Source organism: Mixophyes fleayi, chromosome 8, assembly GCF_038048845.1.
Source record: "Mixophyes fleayi isolate aMixFle1 chromosome 8, aMixFle1.hap1, whole genome shotgun sequence".
Classification (NCBI taxonomy): domain Eukaryota; kingdom Metazoa; phylum Chordata; class Amphibia; order Anura; family Limnodynastidae; genus Mixophyes; species Mixophyes fleayi.
The window spans coordinates 51458371-51476972 of NC_134409.1; the positions used below are offsets into that span (position 1 = coordinate 51458371).

At 38.3% G+C, this 18602-nt stretch overlaps 1 protein-coding gene across 1 annotated transcript; it reads left to right on the forward strand.

Annotated features, from left to right (window-relative positions):
• Positions 1 to 1026: 1026 nt before the first annotated feature.
• On the forward strand, positions 1027 to 14122 carry LOC142100074 (pancreatic alpha-amylase-like). Its single transcript, XM_075184058.1, has 10 exons — positions 1027 to 1194; positions 4174 to 4320; positions 5518 to 5715; positions 6079 to 6309; positions 12033 to 12166; positions 12246 to 12368; positions 12450 to 12549; positions 12832 to 12953; positions 13101 to 13226; positions 13907 to 14122. Exons 1-10 carry the CDS (start codon positions 1027 to 1029, stop codon positions 14094 to 14096), a joined length of 1539 nt encoding a protein of 512 aa, XP_075040159.1. The 3' UTR covers positions 14097 to 14122.
• Positions 14123 to 18602: the final 4480 nt, after the last annotated feature.

The following is an 18602-nucleotide window of genomic DNA, read 5'->3' on the forward strand; positions in this document are numbered from 1 at the left end:
GCAGACGGTCCTAAACCAGACTATGGTACTTCCCTGGCACCTCTTCCAACAATTCCAGTTCTATTTGAGCAAATGGACATCAACTTAGTCGGTACCTTGGAGAATATAAATGTCCTGTTATCCTCAATATGTATTAGTAAAACAATTCTGCTAAGGAATATTAAATTGAGCACTACTGCAAAAGTTATTGTTAATGTACATTCGACTTGAAATCAGAAAAAATGCTGACAAGCAGCCAGACAATAGCTAGGGTTTGTGGGTGTAATTAGTGTGTCAAGAAGCCATGGACACTATAGCATGTTTGTTATGCTGTTTTATGCTGAAATAAAACAGCAACTGCTTAAAAAGCCTGGAGTAAGGATTCTCTTATTTGGTAATTTTTACGCTGGTTTGCATAGCACATCTAGCATGAAATTGCTCTGGGCATGTCCAGATTGTTGGCGCACGCATATTCACCTATGTTGACTTGCACAATTCTGGCACTGACACCCGTCTGCACCTGGAGAGGTAAGGCAGGGAAGGGAAGGGGCGTTCTAACCCTGACAGTGTACAGTAAAGGCATGTTTATTAACTGTGGGGTGTATTATCCATTATTAGTCTTTCCTTTTTGCATCTGTGTAAACAAACAAGGTCACATGTTAAGCAAAGTGTATCTGTGTAGCAATATTTCTTTGAGTTTACAAAGAAGAAAGAGAAAACTGCAAACATCAACCGTAATGTTCCAATATTAAGGCTATCTTTTTAAAAAAAGTGGAAAAAACACACCCATTATATAACTGTTAAGTAACCCTTACAGAGAAGTATATAATATATACAAAACAATCTATAATAAGCATTCCCAAGGTAACATTTTCATTCAGACATCAAAGGCGTTCCTTCTTATGTAACTGTGAGAATTTTTTGTTTACATTCACCTGCAAACCCTGTGTCTTGATTGACAGATCGTCTATTTGTATTGCACTTTCCACATGATTATGTGGTATAAAAAGGGATAAGACAAGATGCCAGTTCACAGTAGAACACAAAATGAAGCTCTTACTTCTACTTGTGGTTGTCGGACTTTGCACTGCCCAATATAATCCAAATCTTAAGTCTGGAGCAACTTCTATAGTCCACTTGTTTGAATGGCGCTGGGCAGACATTGCTGCAGAATGTGAAAGATATCTAGCACCCAATGGATTTGGAGGTGTTCAGGTAAGGGAATCCAGATCTGTCTTTATGGCTTTGTAGGAGAATATCATGAATAGACTGAATGACTCTCACTGTTGGCAGAACATTCTTCTGTGCAATAAGACAACATCAAGTATTCTTATAAAGTATGTTTAACAACCTTTTAGATAAATCATTGACAGTGACATGGACATCCTCAGTCACTACATGATATCACAGTATTTCATTAATTTACATTGTCATGCCTAGCACTATAGCACTAATCTGAGTGACGTCAGAAGTGGGCGGGGCCAATCGCGGCGTTTTGCCGCTCGAGAAAATACAATTAACTCAAGAAAGAGACTTCTTTCTTGAATGCTAACTAGCGCTTCAGATACCTGCTATCCCAATCCTATTAGTAGATGACATGGGGGCATATTTCAAGTGGCGTAGCGCTAATTAAAGAACACAGTGCTACCAAAAGATATTTATCACTACATATGCTAATTTCTGTGTATCCCAAGTGTCTAGCGCTGCCTAAACAGATTAGTGCTATACAAAGAGATCGATTACCACACAGGCAATTTATGTAACACTCAATATCATGAATGTCTAGCAATTTAACAATGTGTATGAATATCAATGAAATTCAATCTGAGTGGCATAAACTGTAGATACTCTTATATAGATATGCACTATGGTAGGACACCTTGAACTATAATTTATCAGTGCAAGCAGGCATATATGTGTGAACCAAATGCAATTACATGCTTGGCAATCTGGTAAATCAGTATATAAATAGCGCTGCCTAAACAGATTAGTGTCATCCATAGAGATTGATTACCATACAAGTAATCTCTATAACATTCAACATTATGAATGTATAGTAAATCAACAATTTATAGGAATACCATACAGTCTGAGTGGCATTAATTATAGATACTCTTATACAGATATGCACTATGGTAGGACACCTTGAGCTATAATTTACCAGTGCAAGCAGGCACATATGCAAAATACAATTATATGCTTGGCAATCTGGTAACACAGTATAATAGACTCTAGGCTCAGGAATGCTTTAATATATACAGGCACAGCCTTGTCTCTTTTGCATATTAAGTTATACTTTATTAAGAAGACTCTCTAGTGGATCTACACAGTTGAGGAACAGAATAGGCATTACTGCCATCTATAATTCACATAATGCTATGCATTTGTTTAGTCCTATGCAATGTGATACATTGTCACAATGGAGATACTGTATAATTGTCTAGTATCCTACTTGCTGAATATGGACTAAATGATAGCATAGAATTCTTTTGTACCTATATCCACAACAGATCCCCTATCAGTACACTCTCCTTCATAATTGTTATATAGATTTAGATCGGCTCCACCACAGGGTCAACTTCAATTTTTAAATTTCTATTTTCAACACTATCTAATTTTTAATATTTCGCTTTTTAATTGGTGGTATACCTATACATATTATTTTTAATGCATATCAATAAAAATTTAATGTATTAGTGTGTCAATTATATGTACCTGGAGTGCTAATTAAGGTCATTATTCTGCCCTCTTCTGTATGTGACCCTAGCACCCCCTCACTTAATATGATTCAATTTATTGATTTATTAGTGAGGTAGGGTACCATCTTGTGCGGAGCGGTCTCCCGTTGCCCCTTTCCTAATCTTCCCTTTGACATTATAAATCTGAGTATCTTACCAAATAAATAATAATATTATAATTAGGGTTTTTGTTACTCGCCCAGTGCCTTACATCAAGAAACTGCAGAGGATAACAGGACATTTATTTTCTACATTATTATAGGTCAGAAAAACACTAGCGTACTAGATTAAAAACATAAACAATCCACTAGAGCCTAAATATCAGTGACAGTGGACATTTTGTCAATATTAATTTAAACATAAGTATATAATCACTAAAATGTAGACTGTAGCAAATGGGGTTGATACATAGTTGGTAGCAAAATAGGAGTAAATTACGATAAAAAAAAAAGCTTATTTCTGCCCATATGCAGATGTGTCCAGCTCCACATCACCAGCATAAGCGTGTGGTTTACGACCAGTCACCATTATACTAACAGGAATATATGCATGTTTCTAGAAGTCTGCATGAGCCACATTTGTATACACATGCCTTTACTATACTCGGCTAACATTAGAACACCCCTTCATTTGCTTGTCCCTCGTCTTCAGGTACAGGTGGGCGTAAGTGCAAGAATCCCACAAATCTGCTTAGGCACATATACATATGCCCACTTTCTGGAAATGCACAGAGAGATTTCACACAAGATACCCTAAACCCCGTCTGCATCAGGCCCAATGTGTTAAAGTACAATTATTGCAAATACTAACAGTGTTGCAAACAGCAAATGAAGTTAAATAAATACCAAATATTTAGTGTTTGCAAAGGCTAAATCGATTCAGAACTTTGATAGGATAATCTGTCAGAAATTCTGTCTATTCTGGAAAATGCTGTGACAGTTGATATATGTGTGTGGTAAATTAACAAAATTAATGTAATACTGATATGTTTAATCCCAAACAAGAAAAAATGACATTATCTGCTTTTTGAACAATGAGCTCCTTTGTCAGGCAAGTACTATTAACTAGTAATAGATGTTATTGTTTGTAGCTATTAAAGACAACAATAGTATATTACATTCTGTGTTTGTACAACAAAAAGATATCAACTGACATATTTTCTATTCTGTAACACAGTGCAACATTCTGTTTTTACTGGACAATTCTGAAACGCTATAGCAGTTTTAAACTTTAACTTTGAGGCTCTGCTTGGGCATCTTTACATGAATACATCACTGTTGTTCTTATCTACCAGCACCTACCAAATGAAAGTCAAATTTATTTTGGTTGTACACAGCTCACCATCCTACTTGATAAAGAAAATGCAACATTGAGAAATAATGAAGTATTTCTGGTCTGTTTCTTTGCATGATTGAAAGCATTATATTTACTCTCTGTTATTGTTATTTTATTACAGGTTTCCCCTCCTAACGAGAACTTGATTATTACCAGCCCCAATAGACCATGGTATGAGAGATACCAGCCAATCAGCTACAAACTTTGCACTCGTTCTGGCAATGAGCAGCAATTCAGGGACATGGTCACCAGATGTAACAATGTTGGGGTATGAACTTATGAAATTGCTCTTATTTCAGCATGTAACAAATAAGTAATTCATGGCAAAGAGTCTGTCTCCACATGCCCACAAAAAATATGCAAAAATCATTTTCAAAACTGTAATAACAAAACATTTTTGTATGGATTAGGTCAAGTCATGTTACCAAACCATCAATGGAAATAAGGAATTAATTATCTCTCAGCTAGTTAGCTTATAACATGTGTTGATAACCTAAAAGGTCCATATGAATGTAAATATATACAAACTTATATTTTATAGCTATTGTGGGTCAACATATCCCATTGAAGTTCACAGGCCAGTGAGCTTGAGTGAAGAAGTTTTTGCAATTTCTACTATATATCAGGTTTGGCTATCATAGTCTATTGTAAATAAAATGCCTTCAAGTATGAGTTATAGGGGTAATTGTATGAATCTCCGGATTCTTCATCTCCGGCGTGTTCAGCCTCTTCAGCGCTTAAATTTAAAGCGGTGCTGCATTGTAAAGGGAAACTTCCCTTTACAATGCAGTGCCGCTTTAAATTTAAGCGCTGAAGAGGCTGAACACACCGGAGATGAAGAATCCGGAGATTCATACATTTACCCCATAAGCTTCACACTACAGAAAATTTCTTCTGATGCGATATCGTTAACGATTTTACCGACGGCTGAAAAAAAAAGTCTTGCTTAGCATGCTAAGTCATATGTATACACTAAACACATTTTACAAGATTTACCTGAATGAGATTTTTAGTCTGGTTTAAAAATCAAATTAAACAATATGATGTGCTTTGGAACAATAATTGTTCAACGTTGGAGCGTACAGACTAATGCGATATCGGGATGAACAGTCATTTATCATCTGATTGAACCGATAACCGGCTGAAAAACCTGTAGTGTGTACGCAGCCATACACTCTTAAGCAACACTAGCCAAAGACCTACAACGCAACAAGTTTCACGCTGCACACACAGGATGTTTCGTCTTTCATTCACCGTGCTGCTTGTTCTTCATTAGTGTTTGCAGCTGCTACCTGAAGTCAAGAATACAGACAGACAGATGCCTTAATCACATTTCTAAGACTGAAATTTGTAGCAATTTTCTTGTGTCTATCTTTTGTAAAATAATTTGCAGAATTCAAAGTCTAAAAAAAAAATGAGGTGTGTAAGGATCATTGACCTGTTGACTTGGTGCAACCCCTTTTAGGTAAACATTTACGTTGATGCTATCATTAACCACATGTGCGGAGCAGGAGGTGGCTCAGGCACCAGTACTACTTGTGGAAGCAGCTACAATGCTAACAACAAAGATTTTCCTGCTGTGCCATACTCCTATCTGGATTTTAACGATGGCAAGTGCAGCACTGCTAGTGGCAACATCGAGAACTATGGCGATGCTAATCAGGTGTTGTACTGAATTTTCTTTTACAGGAAGCTTTAATCATGAGAACACAGATAGAGCCCTAGGTGTTTTAATCTACAGAGATCTTTATCTAATCTGATTATTATAGTAATGAAACGGAAGAGAAGTATGCTTGTATCTCTATGTTATGGTTGCTTTGTTGGAATTCAATTCCTGATAAATTAGATTATTACATATTATGTTTAGTGAAAAGGAAATAGTGCAAATATTTTGTAGGAACAACCAAAACCTCTAGTTGCAAAGAGTTGGTAAGGTAGGAATAGACCATATAATTATTTAATCCAATTGATATTTAAAGTTTCTGGTGAAATAATAAAACTTGTGTACAAACATCCTGATCTACAGGTGAGAAACTGCCGTCTTGTGGGCCTTCTGGACTTGGCATTGGAAAAGGAATATGTGCGTGGAAAGATCGTAGCCTATCTCAACAATCTCCTTAGTATTGGGGTGGCTGGTTTTAGACTTGATGCTGCTAAGCATATGTGGCCTGGAGACATCCTGGCTATTACAAGCAGACTGAACAATCTGAACACTCAGTGGTTTGCCAGTGGAACTCGTCCCTTTATCTTCCAGGAGGTAAGAGGTTGAACATAGTGAAACCATAGGTTATAATTACATGCTGAATACACACAAATTATGGTACTTGTCCATTGTTTGTCCATTGATTGTAAGAATTAAAATACATAAAGCATAAAACCTAAAATGACATGTAATCTTTACAGGGTGTCACAAGATTGAGTTAGAGTTACTGTCTCCTGTGGTAGGTCGCTGCAGTTCACATGCATCAGCCAAATATATCACACCAGTCCAGTGCCTTGGTTCAAATAGCTGCTGCGATTTTTATTAGCAGCTCCAAAACAAACAAAACATAAACAAAATTGATGGGGTACAATAAGGGAAATGGCTGGATGGAACAAAAATGAAATGTTGAGTTCCAAATCGAATATTTAAGGTCAAATTCCGAAAGATCGACGTGTGTAATTCCACAGCTATATATGGGACGAGGATAATAGTCAGCTCATCTCTAGGTAAATGGTAATTACTTGAACATTAACACAAAACTAATTATTTTCACACTGAACTATTGTTAGCATAGCCATTCTTTTGAAACTAAATGTTAATAATAAAAATACAGAACAATATAATGCATTTTAAAAATCTTATATTTGAAATGTATATTGTCATATAGCTAAAGGAAGTTATTCTGACAGGAAAGCTGTGTAAGAACATACAATAGCTGTAGCTGCATGTGGTTTGGCACAAATTTTTACAGCTGCATTCCTGAAGTTGATGGTAGCATTGCTTTATTTTAATAACTTTTATATAATGGTTCTTAGAAGGTTTGTGAACCATTTAGAATATTCTGAATTTCTGCATAAATGTGACCTTAAATGTATTCAGATCTTTATCTTTATCAAATAGATAATGAGAACACAGAAAATCAAACAGAAAATATAGGGATATATGTTTCATTCATTTATTGAGCAAAATGATCTAACATAAAATGTATTTCTTGGTAAAATATGTGAACCTATGCTTTCAGTGAATTATGTGACCACTTTGAGTAGCAATGGCTTCAATCAATTGTTTGCGGTAATTGTTGATCAGTCCTGCGCTTCAGCTTGGAGTAATTTTGGCCCATTACTCCTTAAAAAACTGCTTTAACTCATGGATATTGGTGGGCTTTCTTGCATGACCACCCTGCTTCAGATCCTGCCAGTATAATATGATTGGATTAAGGTCTGGGCTTTCATTCAGCTATTCCAAAACGTGAAACATTTTCTGCTTCAACCATTTTTTATAGATCAGCATGTGTGTTTAGAGTTGTTGAATTGCTGCAAGACCCACCATCTGTTAAGTTTCAGTTTGTGGATGGATATCCTGACTTTTACTCATATAATTTGCTGGTACAATCCAGAATTCATGGCTCCATCAATGATGGCAAGATGTCTTGGTCACATGGCAACAAAACAGCCCCCAACCGTGATACTGTCACTACTGAGTTTCACATTTGAGGTGAGGTTCTTTTGTTCGAATGCAGTGTTAGGCTTTCTCCAACATTTCTCATTTAAACCAAAAAGTAATATTTTAGTTCCTTCAATCCACATCACATTTTTCCAGTAGTCTTCTGGCCCATCTAGGCAGTCTTCAGCAAACTTTAAACAGACGGCAATAATCTTCTTGGAGAGTAACGGTTTCCTCAGTGCTATCTTACAATGGCACACTATTGTTGTTCAGTGTTTGCCTGATGATTGGCTCATAAACACTGACATTAATAAGTGCAAGAGAGGCCTGCAGATCCTTTTACATTACCCTTGGGTTCTTTGTGATCTACAGAAATATTATATGCTTTGCTCTTGGAGTAATTTTTGCTGGACAACCACTCCTGGGGAGAGTAACAATAGTGTTGTATTTTCTCCATTTGTTCACTGTATGCCTGACAGTGGATTCCAAAGTCTTCAGAAATCATTTTGTAACCTTTATCAGTCTGATGAGTATTGAAAACGCACCTGTGTGGTGAAGACCAGACTATGGTAATAAAGGCTCAGGTTTATAGTTTTTAAATAGGACAGCGTCACCCAAACTCATCTGATTGTCATCCAATTGATTGACACACCTGACTCTAATTATCTCCTTAACTGAACTGATTTTCCTAGTGGTTCACATACTTTTTCCAACAAAGGAATTTAATTAGAGATGGTCACTGACCCCCGTGTTTTGGTTTTGGATTCGGTTTTGGATCTGGATTACCGTCGTGTTTTGGTTTTGGTTTTGGTTTTGCAAAACCGCCATTGCGTGTTTTGGTTTTGGTTTTGGTTTTGTTTGGTTTTGTTTTGCTATTTTTTGGGAAAATCCATGTTTTTGGGCCTAAATTAACCCAATTTAGTGCTCCAACTGTTTTAGAGACAAGTAATCTAATTGTTGAGGTAATAAATCATCCAAAAAAACAGTTTAATTCTTCGTTGGTAGGCCTATTCTACACACAAAACAGATTGTCTTCCTCTCCATCTATGCATATTGGCAATGCAGCCATCGTCTTTGAATGTATATTACACCCTACACTTATAGTTAAATATGTAAAGAAATGGAAAAAGCCAGTTTGCTTTCTGTCTCTCAAGGCCCCCCTCCACTTGTATAAAATAGCAAAAAATTCAGCCATTATAGACTGTACAATATTAATTGACATGGAGAAAGCCAGTTTGGTTTCTGTCTCTCTAGGCCCCCCTCCACTTGTATAAAATACTAAAAAATTCAGCCATTATAGACTGTACAATATTAATTGACATGGAGAAAGACAGTTTGGGGTCACTCTGTCTCTCTAGGCCCCCCTCCACTTGTATAAAATACCAAAAAATTCAGCCATTATAGACTGTACAATATTAATTGACATGGAGAAAGCCAGTTTGGTTTCTGTCTCTCTAGCCCCCCCTCCACTTGTATAAAATACTAAAAAATTCAGCCATTATAGACTGTACAATATAAATTGAAATGGACAAAGGCAGTTTGGTATCTGTCTGCATCAGATCCTCTCTCCACTAGGAGTAAAATAGAAAACTATTCAGCCGTTATATAATCTAGAATATAAATAGAAATTGAGAAAGGCAATTTGGTATCTGTCTGCATCATAATCATCAACATCATCATTAGCGCCCTCGTCGCCTACACAAATCTCCCCCTCATCCTCTTCTAATTCCAAAGTGGCATCCTCAATTTGGGTATCACCGGCTACACTCGGGCTATTAAGGCACACATCAGCAGAATGCTCACGATTAGACATCCCACTGTTGGATGGACTCTCCACAGGGATTGTTGTCATTTGTGAATCAGAGCAAATATTCTCCTGTAATGCCTCACTGGTATCTTGCAGCTCAGCTTTGACGCGTAACAGTAGTTGTGCACCAATTGTAGCCTGGGTAACTTTTTGGGATCTGCCACTAATAGCCAAAGGTGAAGGCCTCATTCTCTCTTTGCCACTGCGTGTGTAGAATGGCATGCTTGCAATTTTTTTTTTATCGTCACTTAACTTTTGCTCAGTTACACTTCTTTTTCGCTTCAATACAGTAAATTTTTTTTTGGTTTTTGTTTTTTGCACTAATTTGAAAACACTCTGTTGTTTGACATCGCCTTGGCCAGATGACGTACTGGGAACACTAACATCAGGACTGGTGACAGAACCTGGTTGCTCATTTAGATCATATGTGGACTGCTTTGAATCCATTCTGAGCGCAAACCACTGAGGAGTGCTAAAAATTATTGAGTAGATACTGCTGACAGATATGACTTTTGACAGCCAGAAATATTAATGCACAATTAGGGAGGACACCCCAAAAACACTGAGGAGTGCTAAAAATTATTGAGTAGATACTGCTGACAGATATGACTTTTGACAGCCAGAAATATTAATGCACAATTAGGGAGGACACCCCAAAAACACTGAGGAGTGCTACAAATTATTGAGTAGATACTGCTGACAGATATGACTTTTGACAGCCAGAAATATTAATGCACAATTAGGGAGGACACCCCAAAAACACTGAGGAGTGCTACAAATTATTGAGTAGATACTGCTGACAGATATGACTTTTGACAGCCAGAAATATTAATGCACAATTAGGGAGGACACCCCAAAAACACTGAGGAGTGCTACAAATTATTGAGTAGATACTGCTGACAGATATGACTTTTGACAGCCAGAAATATTAATGCACAATTAGGGAGGACACCCCAAAAACACAGAGGAGTGCTAAAATTTATTGAGTAGATACTGCTGACAGATATGACTTTTGACAGCCAGAAATATTAATGCACAATTAGAGAGGACACCCCAAAAACACTGAGGAGTGCTTAAAATTATTGAGTAGATACTGCTGACAGATATGACTTTTGACAGCCAGAAATATTAATGCACAATTAGAGAGGACACCCCAAAAACACTGAGGAGTGCTAACATTTATTGAGTAGATACTGCTGACAGATATGACTTTTGACAGCCAGAAATATTAATGCACAATTAGGGAGGACACCCCAAAAACACAGAGGAGTGCTAAAATTTATTGAGTAGATACTGCTGACAGATATGACTTTTGACAGCCAGAAATATTAATGCACAATTAGAGAGGACACCCCAAAAACACTGAGGAGTGCTAACATTTATTGAGTAGATACTGCTGACAGATATGACTTTTGACAGCCAGAAATATTAATGCACAATTAGAGAGGACACCCCAAAAACACTGAGGAGTGCTTAAAATTATTGAGTAGATACTGCTGACAGATATGACTTTTGACAGCCAGAAATATTAATGCACAATTAGAGAGGACACCCCAAAAACACTGAGGAGTGCTAACATTTATTGAGTAGATACTGCTGACAGATATGACTTTTGACAGCCAGAAATATTAATGCACAATTATGGGGGACAACCCAAAAGCGCTGGGGAGTGCCAAATATGAAGAAAAAATAATAAACCTCTATCCTCCTCTCTGCACTAGCGATTTTGGTTAGAGCAATTGCAAGAACAATATTGTATTCTTTCTCTGTCCCTGCTCTAATTAGCCTATGACTACACCCTGCTCTCTCCCTCTGTCAAATGGCGATGGATTGCTGTGGAGGCGTGTATTTATAAAGTTGAAGTATCGCAAGAACCGAGTCCCGAGATCCGACGACGTCACAATGACGTTCGGCCTCGATTTGGATTCGGAATTGGCGGGAGAGTACCGAGCTGCTCAGCTCGGTACTCGGATACCCAAAGTTCGGGTGGGTTCGGTTCTCGGAGAACCGGACCCGCCCATCTCTAAATTTAATGTTGGATTACTTTTATCAATAAAGAATGAAAAAGGATACAGATTTATGGGTTATAGGTGGAGAGTTAATCTTCAATTGCTATATATATGTGTTATATCTTTTTTATTGTATTCTTTTTATTACTTAGATGAAGATGAACGGCAGAAAATTATAAAGGGTTCACAAACTTTCTAGCACCACTGTCCTTAAAGGAAAATAGTTCAATTTACAAATAGTTTACTTTCTTATACCTTCCAACATTTATCCATACAAATCAGGTCAAAACAAGCCTTGGCCCCAATCCATGCAAACCATGCTGCTAGTTCACAGAATCCTGCAAAAATATGATCAATCACGCAGAATTCTTGTCTTTTTTTTACATTAAAACAGGCTTGAACTTGTTCTACAATAATGAGAAAACTAGCTACCTACCTTTGTTTAGCAAAGTGAAAACATACAACTTGAGGATAGTGTCACTTTTAAACAATAAAACATAACTGCGTGTTTCTGAAAGGTGATTGATCTGGGTGGAGAAGCTATTTCCTCTAGTCAGTATTTCGGAAACGGACGTGTGACAGAATTCAAATATGGAGCCAAACTTGGAAATGTAATTCGCAAGTTAAATGGAGAAAGGATGGCATACCTGAAGTAAGTCCAGGGCAATATTTAATGGACATTGAACATGTACAGTATTAGATGTTACATGTATAACTGTTTTATCATCCAGGAACTGGGGAGAAGGCTGGGGTTTCATGTCCAATGATAGAGCCTTGGTGTTTGTAGATAACCATGATAACCAGAGAGGTCATGGTGCTGGAGGAGCCTCCATCCTCACCTTCTTTGATGCTCGGTAAGATTCCCCTCCATACAGACAACAGCTTACTTTTAATGTTGTTGCTGTTGAAGTTCTTACGATTTCTCATTTTTGTAGCCTGTACAAAATGGGAGTTGGCTTCATGTTGGCACACCCCTATGGAGTAACTCGTGTAATGTCAAGTTATCGTTGGACAAGAAACTTTGTGAATGGACAGGTAACTAAAATACTTTTGACATGTTTGCATTTTCATATAAGAATATATTTTGTTCCTTCTGCTCACATAACAAAGACTCCAACCAGTTGAATATAACTTACCTTGGCATATATAATATTCCAAGCTAAATACCATCCTATAGAAATATTAGCTCTTAGAACAATCTGAAAAAAGTTACAGTCCACCACTTTCCTGGGAAACATTGTCCGTATAGATGAAGCAGTATGCTTTCTAAATCCTTGTACATTCCATGGCTCATTGGTTATATTCACCTCTCTATAGGATAAAAATGACTGGATTGGGCCACCAAGTAACTCCGATATGTCAACCAAATCAGTCACTATTAATGCAGACTCCACTTGTGGCAATGACTGGGTTTGTGAACACAGATGGCGCCAAATTAAGTGAGTAATTATGGTGCAATTAACATGCCAAACTCAGGGCCATATAGCTCTCTCTGAAATATATATATATATATATATATATATACATAATATATTGTGTGTGTGTGCCGTATGGTTTATAGCAATAATCTGTTGTTCTCTTTTTAGGAACATGGTCATCTTCCGTAATACAGTTAATGGCCAAGCATTCACTAACTGGTGGGACAATGGAGGAAACCAAATTGCTTTTGGCCGTGGAAACAGAGGGTTCATCATTTTCAATAATGAGAGCTTGTGAGTAATGTCTCTGCTCAGTACGTAGCTGTATATTAGGAGATTACCAATGATCCAATGATTTGTTTCCTATTGCCACTAAAGAAAAATGTTTAGACCATTTATCTCACCTGCTTTTCCACAGACTAAAATTAGATATTCTGCTATCTTTCACATTCATAATGCTATCCAAATATTCATCTCCACTAAATTTTGGGTTCTGATGGGATTCTAACAATTGATATGGGTCCCAAAACAAAAATGCTAAGAACCACCCACCTAGAGTCAATGTAGAACTGGAGATTCAATGTTTACACATAAACACAATAAACAACCAAATTATAGTTCTAGCCTTGCAGTTTTAACTGCTGTTTCAGATTATGATGTATACAATGTCAACAGCTTTAAGAACTTTACCCTGTTGACTGATATTGATACATTGAAATAAGTTTCAGTTCTGCCATCAAAATTATTTGAGGTTCTTGGCTTTTTAACATGGGTCATTAACGCACGGTGTAGCCCCATCTTGTAACCCCAATAGTCTCTATTGCAGAGAGTTGCTGAAGTGTCTGAATGCCTTTTTTGTACTGCAGAACTGTCAATGTGTATTTTACTTTATATGATGTAGTTCACTGATTCTATGTTCCCAACCCTCTGTCATAAAGACTGCAAGACTCATTAACTGCACTTTGTTCTTTCAGTAACATGGATGTTACTTTGAACACTGGACTTCCTGCTGGCACTTACTGTGATGTCATCTCAGGGCAGAAAGAAGGCACTCGTTGTACTGGCACACAGATCACTGTAAGCAGCACTGGCTCAGCTCGTTTCATAATCAGCAGCTCAGCTGCAGACCCATTCATTGCCATCCATGCGAATGCCAAGTTGTAAACAGTTAAATAATATCACTAATAAACTCAAACAGTGAATCTGATGATGTATTTTGTATTTTTTATCAATTATTCACTCAGGGCTATTCCTATAATGAGGCAAACCTCTGAGGTGCTGTATGTGTGTGTGTGTGTGTGTGTGTGTGTGTGTGTGTGTGTGTGTGTGTGTGTATATATTAGCCACACCTCTTCTGCATAGAAACAGGAGAGATCCAAAGGTGTCAGGCTGCATACAGGGTTACAGTCTTGCAGAGTGAGACTTCTAGGTTTAGCACTACATGGGTATGCTGAGGTATTAAGACTAAGAAGAGGGGTTTATTGTATTGAAACCAGTATTGTTAATTTGTGCAGTGAAACCGATACCAGCTAGTTGGCCAGTAACTAGGCAGTGGGACTGTGTCTAGCCAGGGTTAGGGTTACCTGGTGTCATCCTGACAAGATAATGCTGTGTTATTTGTGGTGTGAACAATAAAAACACAGTTATCCAAGTAAGAAGTTCTTGTGTCTGTCATCTGCCGGATGTCACAATAGTGTCATTGTGGGATTACAAAGTGGTGAGTGAAATATGTTGAATACCACTATCAATTAGCAAGCCTTTAAAAGACTGTCAATTGCCTTGGGGAAAAATTGCTGTGTTGCAGAGAAAGCAAACATTTTTGTCTGTGGAGAGGTAGAGAAAAATATATAAAATTGTGAACTGTTGAGCTGCTGTTTTTTTGCAATGAAAGCAAAGCTTTAAAAATGGCTGGTTATTGTAGTGCCATGCCAAGCCAGAAGAGGTGTGGCTAATTCACTAATTTGTGTGTTGGGTGTGGTCCAAAAAATCTGTGCAAGTGGGTTTGGCTATCTACCTGTGGAAATTGCTGGATGTATGTAAAGATCAAGCTTGTTGTTTAAAGGCTTCACTAAACCAAAGATTAAGTTGTTGCCGGTACAAATTGTGTATACTTCAGCTAAGATGGGCAAGAAACAGAATAAAGCGTGCAAAAAGAATTTTGCAGATTGGTGTGTTTGAAGCTCAGTCCCAGCAGGATGAGTTGGAAAACCTGCACTGGAGTTTGCAGGTGGGCGGTAAAGCTGAAAAATATTTTGCCTTCTGCAAAAACATGTTATTATCTGTGGTCAGGCAAGAGTTTGATTGTACAGAGAAAGGGTTTTATGAATGTAAAGAAGAAAACCACTTGTTTGAAGATTAAGGGCCTTATTCATTAAGGAAAGTAAAGCAAAATAATGACTAGCTTTTCACCTTGTCAAAACCATGTTTCAATCCAAGGGGTGCAAATTAGTTTATTATTTTGCACATAAGGAAATACTGCCTGCTTTTTCATGCTTGTTCATGATAGATTTATTTTTAAAGTTTATCTAGGCCATGCCCTACCCCAACTATATATCTGTCCCCACATTTTAAATTTACCAACCCCTTCAATGCAACATGGTTTGCACGGTGGCTCAGTGGTTAGCACTTTTGCCTTACAGCACTGGGGTCATGAGTTCAATTCCTGACCATGGCCTTATCTGTGAGGAGTTTGTATGTTCTACCCGTGTTTGTGTGGGTTTCCCCTGGGTGCTCTGGTTTTCTCCCACACTCCAAAAACATACTGGTAGGTTAATTGACTTCTATCAAATTGACCCTAGTCTGTGTGTGTGTGTGTTAGGGAATTTAGACTGTAAGCCCCAATGGGGCAGGAACTGATGTGAGTGAGTTCTCTGTACAGCGCTGCGGAATTAGTGGCACTATATAAATAAATGATGATGATGGTTTTGCCAAAGTACAAAGTTACTCATTTTTTTTGCTTTACTCTCCTTAATGAATCAGGCCTTGATTCATTAAGGAGAGTAGCAGATTGCAGCAGAGAGAGCAAGAAATAGTTGTTTTGAAACAAAAAATTGTCATGTTTCAGCAATACATGTACACCTTAAGAGTGTCTGTAAAGGAAACTTATACAGAGTTAATAAAACTGAACACGCAGCTGAACATGTGATAAGGGATTTAGTAGACTCTAAAGATGGCAGCATCCAAAAATGTGAACCCCAAGTTCAAGTCATCAAAAGAGAACACTGCTACTAGTCATCGTCCAGCTGTAAGGGTTTCTGACTGGCGGTGTTTCCAGTGCAGAGAATTTGGTCACTTTAAAAACTAAGTGTCCTAAACTCTAAAAGCCTATGGACTATTCACTTGCCTAGGCTGATTCTATATTTCTAAGTAGTTGTTACAAAAGTTTTGCAACCAGTGGTCACTCTTTAATTTAAGTGACTGTATAGGGAAACATCAAGATTGTCTAGGCAGTCATGGACTCTGGGAGTGAGCTTACATTGGTTTCCTGCTCTATCCTGGGTGGAGCCAAGATCTCACAGCTGCCCAGAATAAAAGTGTGGTGCATACAAGAGGCAACCAAGAGGATTTAAAGGAGTGTTTTGGCCTTGACACTTAAAGAACAAATTGTGAAGGTGGTGGCTGCTATAGCCCTGAAACTACTTTAACCATTGATACTTGGCAGAGACTTTCCACTGTTCAAACAGATCCTCCAGTAGCTAGTCCAGCCATATGCCTTGAGAGATTTGCCCTCTAAAATGATGGGGAAATGGTCAAGCCATCGTAAAAAGGTATTGCTCAGACCAGAGCAGCCAATAGTCAATAGCTGGTGACCATGCAGAGGAACCTATCTTGTCTTCAGGGGAGGTTATAGACTGGTTTGATTTTCCAGAACTGTAACATTTGCAGAACTTTGCACAAGATCAGTTAAATGATGTGACTTTACAACGTGTCTTTAAGTTGGCTAATAATGTCGGAGATAGTTCAAAACCTGTTATTTCAGCAAGCTGTTGTTAAGGGCAGAGTAGCATGAGGTCCTCAGCTGCTAGTACCACTTCTTAATATATTCACCTTTAGCAACCCTCTTCTATAGCGCTGGTAGTCACATTCACGGTTCTGATAACACCGACAGTGACTACCACAACTAAAAAAAAAAATAATGAAACTGACTTGCCCGACAGTTAATAAATGCTGACTGAGCTTCGTAATGACAAAAGAAGTCCCTGACAGTCTGCTGACAAATCACAACCACCAGTAATGACAGCAGGGTGTTTTGACGTCATTTAAAATTTCAACCGCGATATCAGTATTTTTAAAGCAGCAATGCCAGTTCTCATCGAAGGTAAGTGTTAAGGTTAGGAATAGGATTAGGGTGAAAGAATACTGATATAGTGGTTGCCATTTTAAATGGTGTCAAAACACCCTGCCATCATTACTGGTGGTCGTGATTTGTCAGTCAGAGACTTCTTTTGTCATTATGAAGCTCAGTCAGAATTTATTAATTGTCGGGCAAGTCAGTTTTGTTAAATTTTTGTCATTATACTCACTGTCGTTGTAATAAGCCACGTTAAATTGTACCCCACCCTTCTACAGTACTCGGTTGCGCTCAGGACTTAAACTGGGGTAGTAGCAGTTGTTGATTTAGCACTTGCCCAGTTAGTGGTCAGAACATGATAGGAGGTAATAAGCAACCAGAATGTTAACAGCAGAACTCAGTGCCAGACAGTGAGGGGTTAATGCAGAGTATTCTGGCACTTGCCTGGTGGATAGACAGCTCACGGTAAGAGATAGTGAGCAACCAGGATGTTAACAGCAGAACTAAGAGCCAGAAAGGCAGGGGTAAATGCAGAGTAATAAACAGGCCAAGGTCTGGAGCAGCATAAGACAGCAAGATCCTTTAAGAAAGCCAGATGTCAGGGCAGGTAGAGATATGTATGCAGATCCAATTAACATGCCAATGGTCTGGAGTGGAGAAGACAGCAGAATCCTTTAAGCAATCTGGGTCAAACACTGATAACAGAGCAAGTCAGAATACAAGGCATGCTAGGTCAAACTGAAACTGCCACCAGTTTTATAAACGCAGCTGCATCAATTAGAAACTGCAGGATAAGTAGCTGCATGGGTGTGGTAAATAATAGAACAGGTGATGCTACCAGACTGGGAGTTGAGGAGAAGCTTGTTGCTATTTACCTAGCACTCAGCTGAATCAATGAACTGCAGGATTGGTCCTACATGTGGTTGCAGCATTAATGCAGAGATGACAGATCAGACAAACAGGAGAGTGTTACAACTGTTCCTGTGTTTTGTATCTAGCAGCAGTACCTTATACCACCAGAGGTGCTGCTGTTCTGTTCCTAAACTCTTCAGCATGCCTGAAGGAGTTAATCTTCTTGCCTGAGGCCTAATTAGAACTGCACCTGTCACACTGCTTTAAATACCTGCCTCAAGCTGTGCTCTGGGCAGTTCATCCCGTTTGTTCCTGGTTGCTGCTAACCTGCTCCTGTGTTATTTGATATATACCTGCTGGACTGAACTTCTGTGTATGACCCCTGCCTGTACCTTGGACCTTGCCTGAGACCCCGAATCATTTGCCTGTACCTTGGGCCACGCTGTTTTGCCTGTTGCTCTGACCTTTTGGCCTGACTTCTGGACCTTGATTATTTGCTTGTGTCAGTTACTTTGCCTGGACTCTGT